This window comes from Octodon degus, unplaced genomic scaffold (genome assembly GCF_000260255.1).
Source record: "Octodon degus isolate 3935 unplaced genomic scaffold, OctDeg1.0 scaffold00283, whole genome shotgun sequence".
Lineage (NCBI taxonomy): Eukaryota > Metazoa > Chordata > Mammalia > Rodentia > Octodontidae > Octodon > Octodon degus.
This window is the reverse complement of record NW_004524859.1, coordinates 854,500-867,688: the sequence shown is the minus strand read 5'-3', so window position 1 is coordinate 867,688 and position 13,189 is coordinate 854,500. Positions and strand designations below refer to the sequence as shown.

Genomic DNA, 13,189 nt, shown 5'->3' with positions numbered 1-13,189 from the left:
AACAATCGTCACGCTGATTTCCATAGTGGTTGCACTAGTTTACATTCTCCCCAGCAGTGTAGGATTCGTTTATTCTGTTTTGATTTTGTCCTAAGTTCCCTTAACTATCGTCTGGCTAACAAGCTAGCTATCATCGCTTATTTGTTCTGTCTGGAAAGCCCTCACCAATGTAGGTCTACAAAGACAGACCTCTTTCTCAACTTCAAATAGCACAGCAAATAAATTAGGGTTAGGACTAATTTTTTTTTCTTTTAAAGAAGGAAAAAAATATATAACAAGAACAAAGACAAAAACAAAGCAATGCAGTACAATAAAAATGGTACAGAATTTCAAAACAAGAACAGAAAATTAACAACAAAATTATGTAATATTGTCATATTACATATTATTATCATCAAATTTGTCACTCAGATTACTAGATACAGGCATATAAGACTGAGTAAGCAGTTAAACATTAACTCTTCCTTTCCATAAACCTTAACTTTTTTCCTTGTCCTTTTTACTTTTCATTTTTATGAATTTTAATGAGAGTATAAAAATAATAGATGTGACATTAGAGATGATGCACATTTAAAAGAACAAGATGAAAAGTATTCAACGCTGGTTATTATGTTGCATGCTGCTGTCCTCAATGAAGCTGCTCAGATTACAGGTATTAGCATCTAGAGTTGGTCAGAGTAAAAGATTTTAAACATTAACTACCACCTTCAAACCTCACAGAAATTTGTAGTACAATCATCTCTGCTATCCTGTGTACATACTTACATGGTTTTTCCCCTTCTATATTTTTTCTTTGTTTTTCTCCTTTCTCTCGTCTCCATTGTTTATTCTTTATGTCCAGTTTCTTTCCATTTCACTATATCTATTGTACCTTTCAAATTTTATTCACTCTTACAGTGTTCTTATATTAGGGAGATAATATAGTGTTTACACATGTGAGGCCGGCTGATTTCACTTATAAGCACAGCCTCTAGTTGCATCCATTTATCTATTAAAGCCTCAAGTTTATCTTTCTTCATAGCTGAGTAATACTCCATTATAAACAAATGCCACATATCTTTTATCCATTCCTCAGGTAGGACTAAATGACAGTCACGTTTCCTTTCAACTTTAACATCATTTATTCATTAAAAAGGGGCGGTGAGTGTTGCTTCCCAAGTCAGTTGTACCCTGTGATCTTGAGGGCTCTGGAGCTTCCTGTTCTTTGGCCCCGCCTAGCTGATGCTCCACTCTCTACTGTCCTCACTCAGTCTCTCAACCTCACATGCAAACACAAACAGACAAGAAATCAAGTTGCAAACGTCCAGTGTATGAGACAAATGCTGGCACACACGGAGACCACAGACATGCTGCTAACGACCACACCTCATTCTGGGCTGCAGCAGCTGAGCAAGAGAACTTAAGGCTGGGCCAAGAGAGGGCCTACGGAGTGGCCAGGTGAAGAAGGCGACCTGTAAGTTGAAAGTTAGAAGACAACTTCGGGCAATGAAAGACTGAAAGCTTGCATCACAGGTTCAAGCCTAGGCTGGGCCATCTAGCAATTTACTGAGATGTTGCCTCAAAATGAAAAACTACAAAGGGCTGAGGATGTGGCTCATGAGGCATGAAGGTCCTAGGTTCAATTTTCAGTTTAAAAAAAAAAAAGGAAAATCACTGTGCAGAGCACACCAGCAGCTCTCTGTGTGCCGGGAGTGTGGGTGTGCTGAGTGACAGCGAGGTGACCGACAGCACAGTTTTCAGCTTCCTCAGAGCTTTTCTACCTGAGCTAAGGTCATGAACTGCTTTCTTATTGTTTTAAATATGAAAACAAGAGCCACGAAATCATTTCACTTGGCTTCACTTTTCCTGCTGACCCTCTACACCCAATCCTCTATCATTTTGCTAACAATCTTTCTGCCTCCCTCCTTCCATCCCTCCATCTCTCCCTCCCTCCCCCATTTTGTTCATCTGCCCATGACAAGAGCCATGGAAATCATCTTGGAACTTTCTGTGCTCATGACTCTTGCTGCTTTCTCACCGGTCCCCTGAGTGGACTGACCATGAGGCCCTCTGCCCATCCATGCCCACTTTCTCCATCTCTGAGCATCAACTGTTTTCTTGTCGTTCTGTCTTTCTCCACACTTGGCCTCCCTCCACTGTTTTACATGTTCTGACTAAACTTTGTGTCTCCCCAGTCTCATTTTCATTTTCCCCTTCTGATTCTAGGCATGTGAAGCTAAATCTAGCTTTACTCCAGTCTCAAAAGAATTCTCTTAGAGTGTCAAGTTGCTTCTCTAATTTTTTAATTTTTACTAGTCTATGTTTATTAGCAATATTAAATATATTTATTGTGGGGAATAGGTGCAGATACATACCCTATTTCCATCCTTTGTACTTTACCTTATGCCCTCCTTCCTCCACGCCCTCCCACTTCCAGACCCCATCTAATAGCCAAGCCCCATACCATGGCTCCAAGCCTCAGCCATCCAGTGATACCAGGACTGGAGCCCAGTGCTGGGCACCATCATGCACACTCCAATTGCATTTGCCTTCTCCTCAAAATGAAAATCTACACCCAAGTTTAGTTTATGTCTAGCCCTACTCGTTCTCCACCATGCATGTTTCTGAACATCTACCACTTTTCAACACTACTAAGGGTTCTCCTTTGACATTAAACATCAGTTGTCTAACTTTACCCTGTAATTTTTAATCTGTTCATAAGATCTACCCCTCCTTTATGCATGACTTAGCTATGATCATTTCATTAGATGGGGTCTGTCCATTACCACTGAATACATTGCCTCCAGGGTGTCATTAGTCTCTTTTATGCCTAAATAATGTCACATTAACCGAGCTCTGCTCTTACAGCTTCTCTGCTTTCACCTGTCCTTTCCTTCAGATACTGAGCAACTCCCCTCACCTATTCGCCAATCCACAAAGGCTACTGAACAACACTGCACCAATGAAAGCCCTTTAGGTTGGTCAGACTAAAGATTTTTATAAATATTTGTGTCTCCACAAAAAGCATACTGTGATTGGAAGGCACACATGTTTGCACATAGCACAACCTGCAACCTGTAAGTTACAGCTGCATGGCCGGTGTGCACATGCACGGGGCACAGGTGTCGCAGTCCTGTACTATGGCAACTCTGAAGAGAAGGAAGAAGTAGGCTTCACCAGATCTCAGAGTTTAGCTCAGCACTCAGCCTCCTTGCTTTCCCTTCTTGCACAGTTACAGACACACAGTGCAGCTCATTGATTCCATGCTGACTTCCAAGAGGGATGAGTGTGAGATTAGAATAGAAAATGGGGATCTGTCGTGTCTACAGGGGAGGGAAAGGGGGACACAGATGATCAGAGACAGTGAAACTAGGGAGGGAGAGGGAGGGGGAGGGACAGACGGACAGAGAGAGGGAAGGATAGGACTCATCAAGGGTGGAGATGCACGGTGTCCACGCCCCTCAGGAACGTGATCGTTGTGTGCTACAAACAAGGACTATAACAAAAATAAGAATTTTCTTAAAAAGAAGCAAACAGGGACAGCCAGATAGCTCAGCGAACTAAGCGCCTGCTTAGGCAAGTGTAGGGACCTCAGTTCAACCGCCGGCACCACATGCTGGGCCAGCCCTGCTCCCAGGGCAGGGGCTGAGCCAGCCACAGAGTCCAGGCGTGGTGGTGCACGCCTGTAATCCTAGCACTAGGGAGGCTGAAAACAGGAGGATCACTATGAGTCCGAGCTGTGTAGTGAGACCCTGACACAACAATACATTTTAAAAACAAAATAAAAGAAGCAAACAAAATTCTGATATCCAGAAGAGCGCTCTAATGCAGAATGGACAGACTGCACAGAGAACAGCCATTCTTGCAGATGCCTCCTAGCAGGGTCTGGCTCTTGGACCCTGCACTGGGACTCAGAACGTCCTGGGTGCTCAGTCCTTACGAATCCGCAGGAGATGGTTCCCCTTTCTCTTCCAGCTCACTATAAATGGGTGAATAAATGTTTAATTCTTCATAAAGACGATCATCTGGAAGCTGGAAGAAAAGGTCGCTTTGTGTCAACCACCAAGCACTTTCCATTTCTGCGAGACCTGCTCCCAAGCCCTGGTTCCATTGCTCTCGGTTCCGACACCTTGCTGTTCATCATCCCTCCATCTCCAGAACACCACGTCAGATCTCCTGGCCCGCTGGACCCGAGAGCTATCAGGCCATGCCAGGCAGGCTGGTGCGCGGGTTCTGCGTCTGCCCCTGAACTGCGGCACATCCGCTGTCTTACTCAACTTTGGAGGAGAGTGGCCAGCAAGGCTGGACATAGACCACGTCAGGAAGCAGATGGACAGAGGCCCTGTGCCTCGCCCGCTGGTCTGCAGCATATGCGCAGCTCGCCCTGGTGATTCTTACCAAGGACGCGATGGGTGAGTGAAGGGGCAGAAATGCAGTTTTACTCATGAATTACAAAGTAAGGAAAGCTTGAGGATTTGGAGCAATATAAGGGAAAGAGGAGAAGAAAAGGGGGGACAGGAATGAGTATAAGAAGCTTCCGTGGTGCAAGAACTAGGGCCAGAGGCCTGAAGGTCCTCCAGTGCCAGTGTTTCTTGAGCTCACCACACTTGCAGAACTGCACAAACGCTCGAAGTGTAAAGACTCCCTTTCCTCACCCTCGAGGGGTGTGCTGACCCCTTCCTACCACTCTGGGGGGTGTGCTGTAAGATCTCTACTACTTCTCAGCAAAAGTCACGGAAGCCAAGTTCAGGAAACAGAGAAATCATTTTCTAGTAAAAGCACTCCCCAGGAAATCCAGACCACACTGGTAACACCTGGGCTCGAGTCATCCTGCGTGCTGTCCGCGCCCACGCTGGCTCCTGCTTACCTTCTCCCCCCGGCATTCTTCTCCAATCCCATAGATGGTGAGCGACACCGTAGCGCAAAACTCCAGGATGGTGAGAAACAGCATCATGCACACAATTTCCTGTGGGACAACAGCCAGCAAGAGTCGAGAAGTGTCACAGGTGTCCCCAAAGCGCCTTCCTTCCCAGCAGACCCTGCATTCGTCACCCCCAACCCCCACATAATCAGTGGTCAGGAAGTGACACCGACATAGGGAAACCAGACCGGGCCTCTGAGACCACCAGGTGGAGGACCCTATCCGGTGACAGGAGGAGGAGGAGGGGTCAGGGTCCCCCCGTATCAACAGCATGGACCTACAGAACGGTCCTCAGAGATAGGACTGTGACCACAGAAAAGAAAAAGAGGGACCGGAGATTTTAGCCTTTCCACAAGAAATACGTACGATAACAAATGAAGCCACAAGGCAATCGTCACTCTCAGCGAGTCTGTCGCAGTGGCTGACGTATGCTGAGCTGTTGCTGAGGTTGAGGACAAGGATGATGATGCCGGTGGCCGCAGCGACACTGCTGAGGGTGTTGGCCCCCAGCCGCCCCCTAGCCTGGGGAGAGAAGAGCACGCCTGGGCCCGTGCCGGCCGCACAGCCAGGAGTCTACTCTGCGCTTCAGGGCAGGCCGCACCTAAGACTCCGCACTGGTGGAACTATGGGCTCAAAGGGGAAATCCGGAAGATCAACCGCCGGCTGAAGGGGCATCTGCTGCTGTCCTATTAGGCTGCCTTCAGTGAGGATGGCGCATGGCAGGGGAGGTAGCTCAGGGGCAGGCCGTGCGCTTAGCTTGTGCCCGAGCACTAGACAGACGGACAAATAGCACGGGCGCGGCTGCTCTCAAATTAGTCTCCTTAACTGCACACGCCTGATCACGTGACCACTGAAACGCAAGAACACTGCCCGAGTGGGGACGCTCTAAAACTAGTGCTCGCACGAGCTTAAATATAGCAGGCTTCCTCTTCTACGAGAAACCCTAAGTAAATATAACATAAAAATAGAGAAGAGGAAGCAGAGAGATCATCTTTTTTTGCAAATAGGGAGAAAGGGAGGAAGGAAGGAAAGAATCCAGATACGCAGGGACATGTCCCAACTCCCCACCTGAGCATCATCATTATATACTGCAAACATGTGCCAAAGAAAATGTTTACAAACTGTTAAGGGCCAGGGTCAAAGTAGTTAGACTTCATTGTGTAGATGACACAACACGCTTTGTGGTTCTATTGATTCTGAGTTTGGGTGCCAAAAAAAAAAAAAAAAAAAAAAAGCTTCCAATGCAACGTACATTTTAAACAATCACGTCTCCACACTATACTATCCAGGATGTAGACTCATCTCCCTCAGGTTCCTAAAACTCCACCCTTTTACCACCCTGAGGAGGAACAAAGACAAAATGTGACTCACCAGATATATCGCCTTTCCCCTTTCAGAGAGAAGTGACAAAACTCCAGAGATCACAAACTGTCCAAAGCCAGGGAAAAGAATATGGTTAGTCTCTGCTCTGCTCTCCTCCGGGACCCAAAAGTCTTCACGCTTGTCTGGCGCCGAGCAAGGCTGACTGTGGGTCTGGGGGCTGGTGATGTCTACAACCTTAAAATATCCAGCTTGTGTAGGAGTTGGAAGACACAAAGTGAGCTAAATGTTTGGAATGAAAAGGGCCATGGGGAGGAATGTCACATAGAACATGACAGAGGTTCGAGAAGAGGCTTCACTGAGTGATGTGAGCACTAAGTATCGAGCAGCGTGAGACACCGTAATATTTACAGTTAAACTATATCCTTAGGACAAAACATGGATACAAATGACAGCATAGATAATTGCATGATAAAAGCGAAAGAAGACAGTAAGCAGAAAGAACATGCTACTCAGTTCCACTTCTACAAAGCCCTAGAAGATGCAATTGCAACTGCAGTCACAGGAAGGAAGCCAGTGATTGATTGATGACAGGGACACAGCAGAGCAGGACAGAGTTCAGACGGAGCACACGAAATTTTTGGAATGAGAGATAAGCTTGTTATGTTGATGTATTGAAATTTGTATATGTAGGCACATCTGAGTCAAAAATTCAGCAAATGAAACTCCTTCCACACTTTCAGTTTACTGCGTGTCAGCTCTTCCTCAGTAAAGCTGTGGGACCATGCAGTCTCTGCTGGTCCTGAGTTCCCATGCAGCACGGCGATTAAGGGGCACCCAAGGCAGAAAGCCCAAGAGTCTCCCTACGTTTCTAGCAGCACAATGAGCACAGTAAATCTTGCAAGTAGCCCATGCCCATCGACATGGACGCAGACAAAGCACAGGCGGAGCATGCACAGTGCAGCACCGCCCTGCTGGAGAGCGGGGCAAGCTGGAGCCACTGTAGGAAAGCGGATGCTCCTTGAGACCACAAAGTTAACTGGAAAAAGATCAAAAGCACAAGTTTTAAAGTCACATGGTATCTGCTAGGCATGGTGATGCATGCCTTTAACCCCAGCACTCCAGAGGCTGAGGCAGGAGGATCCTTGTGACTACCAGCCTGGGCTCCCAAGTGGGTCAAGGCCAACCTCAGCTGCACAGCGGGGCCCTGTCTCACAAAGGCAAAAATGAATAAATAAAATCGTGTGGTTTCTTTTATATGAGAAATCCAAGGTACAAGTAATGAGCAAAATAGAAGATAGAGCATATGAAGGAGGGAAGAGCAATCTTCCCTAAGTGGGAAGGGGATTGGCAGACAGGGCAGAGGAGGAGGAAGGCAGATGGGGCGAGGAATTAAGATGTGTCATGCACACGAAAGGACGCCACATGGGGAGCGTGGACCTCATGCAGCGCAGCAGGGACCAGTGCAAAGAGGGCACTCTGGGATGTGGTGGGAGTCCTTATCCTCTTCCCCTGAGCAATTTTGTCCCCAAAGCTTTCATAGAAATAACTCTTTAAACTTGTTTTTAAAAATTGATAGATAAAATTATATGAACTGCTCACACAACAGTGTGAGTTACTGAGACAGAGTGAGGGACATTTTCCTAGAGCTGGCTCTTCTGGAAGTTAAGGTTATACTTCTATTAGCTAAACATCCCTTGGGAAAACCACCTAACACTTACTAATCTGCGGTTTCTCATTTCATAAAAGTATCCCAAATGTGTGACCATAGTTAACTGCAATAAGAAGCTGTCTCATTGCGATTAATGAACATATGCATGAAAATGCATTTCATAAAATGAAAATATACATATTACGTATTGGTCTAAATAATTCTATCATCTTAATACTGGAGGTGCATGACTGGCTAAACCCAAGTGAAACAAAATCCATGCTCTACATCATTTCGGAAACAGTCACATACTTACAAGCACTGCTCCCCAGAATGGGAAGCCTGCATTGAATGATGAAAACATTTCTTCTTCATCAAAGTTCGAAATATCAAGTACAGAGTAGACAATTATTCCAAAGCAAAGGCATAGCAAACCAATCAGAATTTGCGTGACCTGTAGAAAAACACATGAGTTTTATGAAGCTAGAGGCTATTTTGCCCAGATTCTATCAATTTCCTTATAATTGAGAATAAATATTGTTTTAGTGCTTGGGGGCCAATGATATAGCTCCGCAGACTACGTGCTTGCTTAGGTAAGCGCAGGGACCAGGGTTTGATCCCTGATACCTCACACCACACCAGCCCTGCCCCCGGGCATGCTGAGCTGAGATGGAGTCCAGGCATGGTGGCGCACTCCTGTAATCCCAGCACCAGGGAGGTGGAGATCAGGGGGATCACTACGAGTTGGAGCTGTGTAGTGAGACCCTGCACAAAAAAAAAAAAAAAAACTGAAAAGATGTCAAGGCTGGGGAGATAGCTCAGTAGAATAAGTGCCTGCCTGGCAAATGCAAGGTCCTGAGTTCAAACCCTGGTACAGGAAAGGAAAAAAAAAAGTGTCTTGACCATCCTGAGAAGTGCTCAGGGTATAGTGATTCCCTGGCTGCTGGAAGCGCTGAACACAGGTATGGCTTACTGCATGAATGGCCGATGCCCGCCTTATGCCTTTATTTGTGCAGTCCTGGTATATCAGAGTCTGAGCACCCATCACTGCTATTTGCCATTCCTGCTGCAACAATTTGTAGTGTTCATTAGAAAATCCTTCCTTCTTCCCAGCATGACCCAACTAGTACCAACTCCTCAGCTGCCCAGAGTTTGGGGAAGGTTTTATTTCTCACGAACGTCACTGAGAAAACCGTTGGCATAATCAAATACTTCTGCCTCGAGACAACCTCAGCTCACTAAGGGTGGGAGGAACCCCCTCACCCCCAGGAATTCCAGCTCTTTCTTCAAAAGCGATGACCACGTCTGCTTCACGGGGGCTGGGGCGGACTTCTGCTGCGGAGCAGTCTCCTGCGAGGTCTCCAAGAGCTCGATTTCAGGTACGCTGTGAAATGCAACAGAAGGTCAGCCAGGAGGAGACATGGTAACTTGAAACACCGAAACATGAAAGATTCTGCCCCACAGAAAGGAGAGTTGAGTTCGTGTGCTGAGCAAAACAATCCTGTAGCTGCAATCTCCACTGCGCTGCCAGCCACAGTAAGGCTCAGCGGACGGCCGTGGGTGGACAGCAAGATGGGAAGGCCAAGTGACTTGCTGGACAGAGCGGAGCAAAAATCATGCTAGCGCTCTTATTTTTAATACAAGGTTACCATCAAGTGCTTTCCAATTAATCCCCACTGGTGAATAAAACTGAAGACCATTAAATATGTTTATCTATGCATTGCACAGCCCTCACATACAAGTGCGTCTGATTATATTCAATCTGTATTTCCATTTTTATCTTCAGAGCAGCACTGCACTGTGAGAGCTTCCCAAGGACCAATCACAGTCTTTTGTAAAGTTTCTGTCCCCTGCTATATGCCAGCCCCAGAGGAAAGAGCACTACAGGAGTGACACAGACCACTTCTTCGTACCCAAAACATGAGCCGCTAGTGTTAGAAAGCCTATTACTACCAGCGTACAAGCAGAGTGAAAATCCTTCTCCCTGCCAGAGGGAGAGACTCTCTGGGAAGGCACCACCTCCTGGCCAATGCCTGAAGTAAACTAGGTGAGGCCATGGGCACATCCATGAATTGGCATCTGTCATCCCAGCACTGTGACTTTCTCTGGCCTGATAAATGATGGAGAACAGAACACAGCAGCCTTCGCTTACCCAGCTTGCTCCTGTGGATTTGGGAGCGCAAGCTCTGCCCTGCTCCTGTCTTGGGTGTCCATGTCTGTCAAGGAAGCCGTCCAGGAATGCAGAGCGCTGTTCAACTGAGACGCGGAGGACTTCCTCTCCCGGCGGGTTCTCGGCAGGCGGTTGGGGCGGCGTGGTCACGACACAGATGGCTATCTTCCTGCCTGCGCCACTCATCTGATACTCTCCCACCCTAGTGTGAGAGCTTTTCTCCCTACGATGAGCTGACAAAACTGAGAGGTCCCCTGAAGAGGGAAAGTATGGAGTGAGGCAATCTGAGGCCTCTGGAGTATAACGCTGCCCAAGCCCAGCAGGATTTATAGAACCTGAACAGGAAACATTTTACCAGGAAGCGGTAACAGAGAGCAGAAGACAAGGGCGGCGCCCCCCTCACCGCGAGAGCTCTACTGTGTCCCAGCCCAGCCACTCCTGGGTCGGCTGGCTAGAGTACCCCCTTCTTTTTTTTTTACAATTATTTATTTTATTTTATTTTATCTTACTTTATTTTTACCTTTTTTTAAATTAATTTCATTGGGAAAGAAATAGCAATAAGACAGTCAAGTAGGTTAGTAGGTTACAATAACCTCCAAAACAGTTTAGTAGGACAGTTACAACAATTAATACACTGCATGTTATTGTCTTCATAGTAATTATACATAGTATAAGATACAAACATGATATCTTGTCTAAACACTATTAGTAAAAATCTTTCTTCTCATTGAACTAAGAGAAAGTAGCTGTGTATCTATCCTACTAACTTGTATATACAGATTTTTTTTCACTACAAAATGGTCCTTCATTTATATCCCCCTTTTTTGTTTAGTTTTGTCAGAGATGGGCATTCCATTGCTATTCAAACATTGTAGGTGAGTGATTACAGCAAAATAAGCCAATATAGTCCAGTGGACCACAATAGCACTGGGTTTTCTGCAGGACTGGCAATGTCAGAAGTTGTTGACTTGAGCCTTTTATAGCTCAGCATATTAATATGGCTTTACTTTTTATACCTCATGTTTATACGTTTATGCTGGATGGTTAAGACCAAGATAAAGCAAGACCTATATATCAAGAAATGTAACTTTGGTATATGATAAGTTCAGTCAAATCCCCTCAGGATTTATCCTGAAACCCTGTACTGCAGTTTGTAGATGTTTTGTCATTGTCAGTCATGTGGATGAGTCATGGCCATTGCTTGACCAATTTGCTCTCTGTGAAAGCCTGAGAGAATGTTTTCTCTCCACATGACTCTCCTTAGACACAATATACATGGTTGATAACTTTCCTCGGTGGCCCTATAATCTCCCTGATCAGAAAATTCAGGACACCTCTGATTTACAGGATATTACAGTACAGGTTCTCCAATGTCCTGAGTTCTCACTGACCTTGAAGGACTAGGGATAAAATGTTGGCTGTCCTGTAGCCCTTCTTTTTCTCTAATTTTTTGCTCTGCAAACTTAAGTTGTTAACCCTCCAGAAGAGAGGCTTAATGATATTATTACCCTACAACATAGGTAGTTGAGCTTAGCATCACTATCTGTCTAAATATCAAACACCTTAACTATAACATGGAACAGGTATTTTCCATAAATCATTGATATGCTAAACTTTAAATCCCTGCACAATGTGAAAAAAGATAAATAAAAACAGTTACACATTTTTACACAGAAATTTAGAAATCTAACCATATACAACATTGTAGCAGGACAGCCTATGACATTTTTTCTTGTTCCTTGTTTTCCTTCATTACTTTTTTTTAAACAAACATTTATTGAGAGAGAGTATAGCAGTAATTGATATGACACTAGAAGCAGCACACATTCTATGTTTATAGCAGCACAATTTGTGATAACCAAATCTTGGAAACAACCAAGATGCCCATCACCTGAGGAATAGATGAAAAAGATGTGGTATTTTTATATAATGGAGTAGTACTCAGCTATAAAAAATGATAAACTCGAAGCCTTTATATTGAAGTGGATGCCACTTGAACATATACTCATAAGTGAAATAAACCAGACACACATGTGTAATATCATATAGTCTCCCTAGTATAAGAACTCAAAAGAAGAAATACAAGTAGAAAGGTATAATACAACTAAAAGGAAAGCAAGAACTTTAGGACTAGACAATGAAAAGAGAGCAAGGAGAAGAGCTAGGAAACATGACAGGGCAAGCCATACAGTTATATGCACAACATGAGTAAGGCAATGATCCTGAGAATCTCCACAAAAATTTTGAATCTAGCAGTTAATTGGAAGGATTCTCACCCTGACTAACTATATATACAGACACCTGTGAACTAAGCAACTGCATTGAAGATGGCAATTTATAATAGTAGGTTCATGCTTGGAGTGCCTGTCATTCTGGTCTTCTGAATACTGGCTGCTTGTCATGACATGCCAGTTGCTGCTGTGCTGTCTCTTGGGTAGATGATAGTTCAAAAAGAAGGAGGTGGTGAATGAAGGCAGGAGACAGGAAAAGAAATGTTGTGGGACTGCCCTGCTACAAGATTGTATATGGTTAGATTTCTGGACTGATGTGTAAATGTAAGAATTATATAATTCTTTATGCCTATTTTTAAAATATACTTTAATTTTTAAATGTTTTTTCATCATATTCTGTAGGGACTTAAACTTCAACATATCAATACTTGAAAAATATTTGTTCCATGTTATGCCTAAGATGTTTGAGATGCAGACAGATAGTGAGGTTAAGCTTAACAGCCTATGTTGTGTGGTAATAACAATAAGCTTGTCTTCTGGATGGTTAACAAGCTAAGTTTGCAGACCAAAATGAGAGAAAAAGGAGGGCCGCAAGGAAAGCCAACATTTTGGCCCTAGCCTTCCAAGGTCAATTAAGACTCAGGACATATGAGATCTTGTACTGTAACGTCATGTAACTCGGTTGTGTCCCAAATTTTCTGATCAAAGAGATTATGGGGCCAAAGAGGAAAGTGATTGGTAATGTAGAGTGTGCCTAAGGAGAGTCACATGGAGAGAAAACATTCTCTCAGGCTTTCACAGGGAGCACATTGGCCAACCAATGGCCGTGACTCATCCACATGGCTGACACTGACAAAGGATCTACAATCTGAGGTACAGGATCTCAGGATAAATCCTGAGGGGATTTCACTGACCTT

General features: G+C 44.7%; 1 protein-coding gene across 1 annotated transcript; it reads right to left on the bottom strand.

Moving 5' to 3' along the window:
* Positions 1–3,781: 3,781 nt before the first annotated feature.
* Ms4a2 (membrane spanning 4-domains A2) lies at positions 3,782–10,334 on the bottom strand. The gene is made up of 7 exons (XM_004646910.2): positions 10,024–10,334; positions 9,135–9,255; positions 8,188–8,325; positions 6,272–6,328; positions 5,267–5,422; positions 4,847–4,945; positions 3,782–4,011 (listed from the first exon to the last, which is right to left on the bottom strand). Exons 1-7 carry the CDS (start codon positions 10,083–10,085, stop codon positions 3,916–3,918), a joined length of 729 nt encoding a protein of 242 aa, XP_004646967.1. The 5' UTR covers positions 10,086–10,334; the 3' UTR covers positions 3,782–3,915.
* Positions 10,335–13,189: the final 2,855 nt, after the last annotated feature.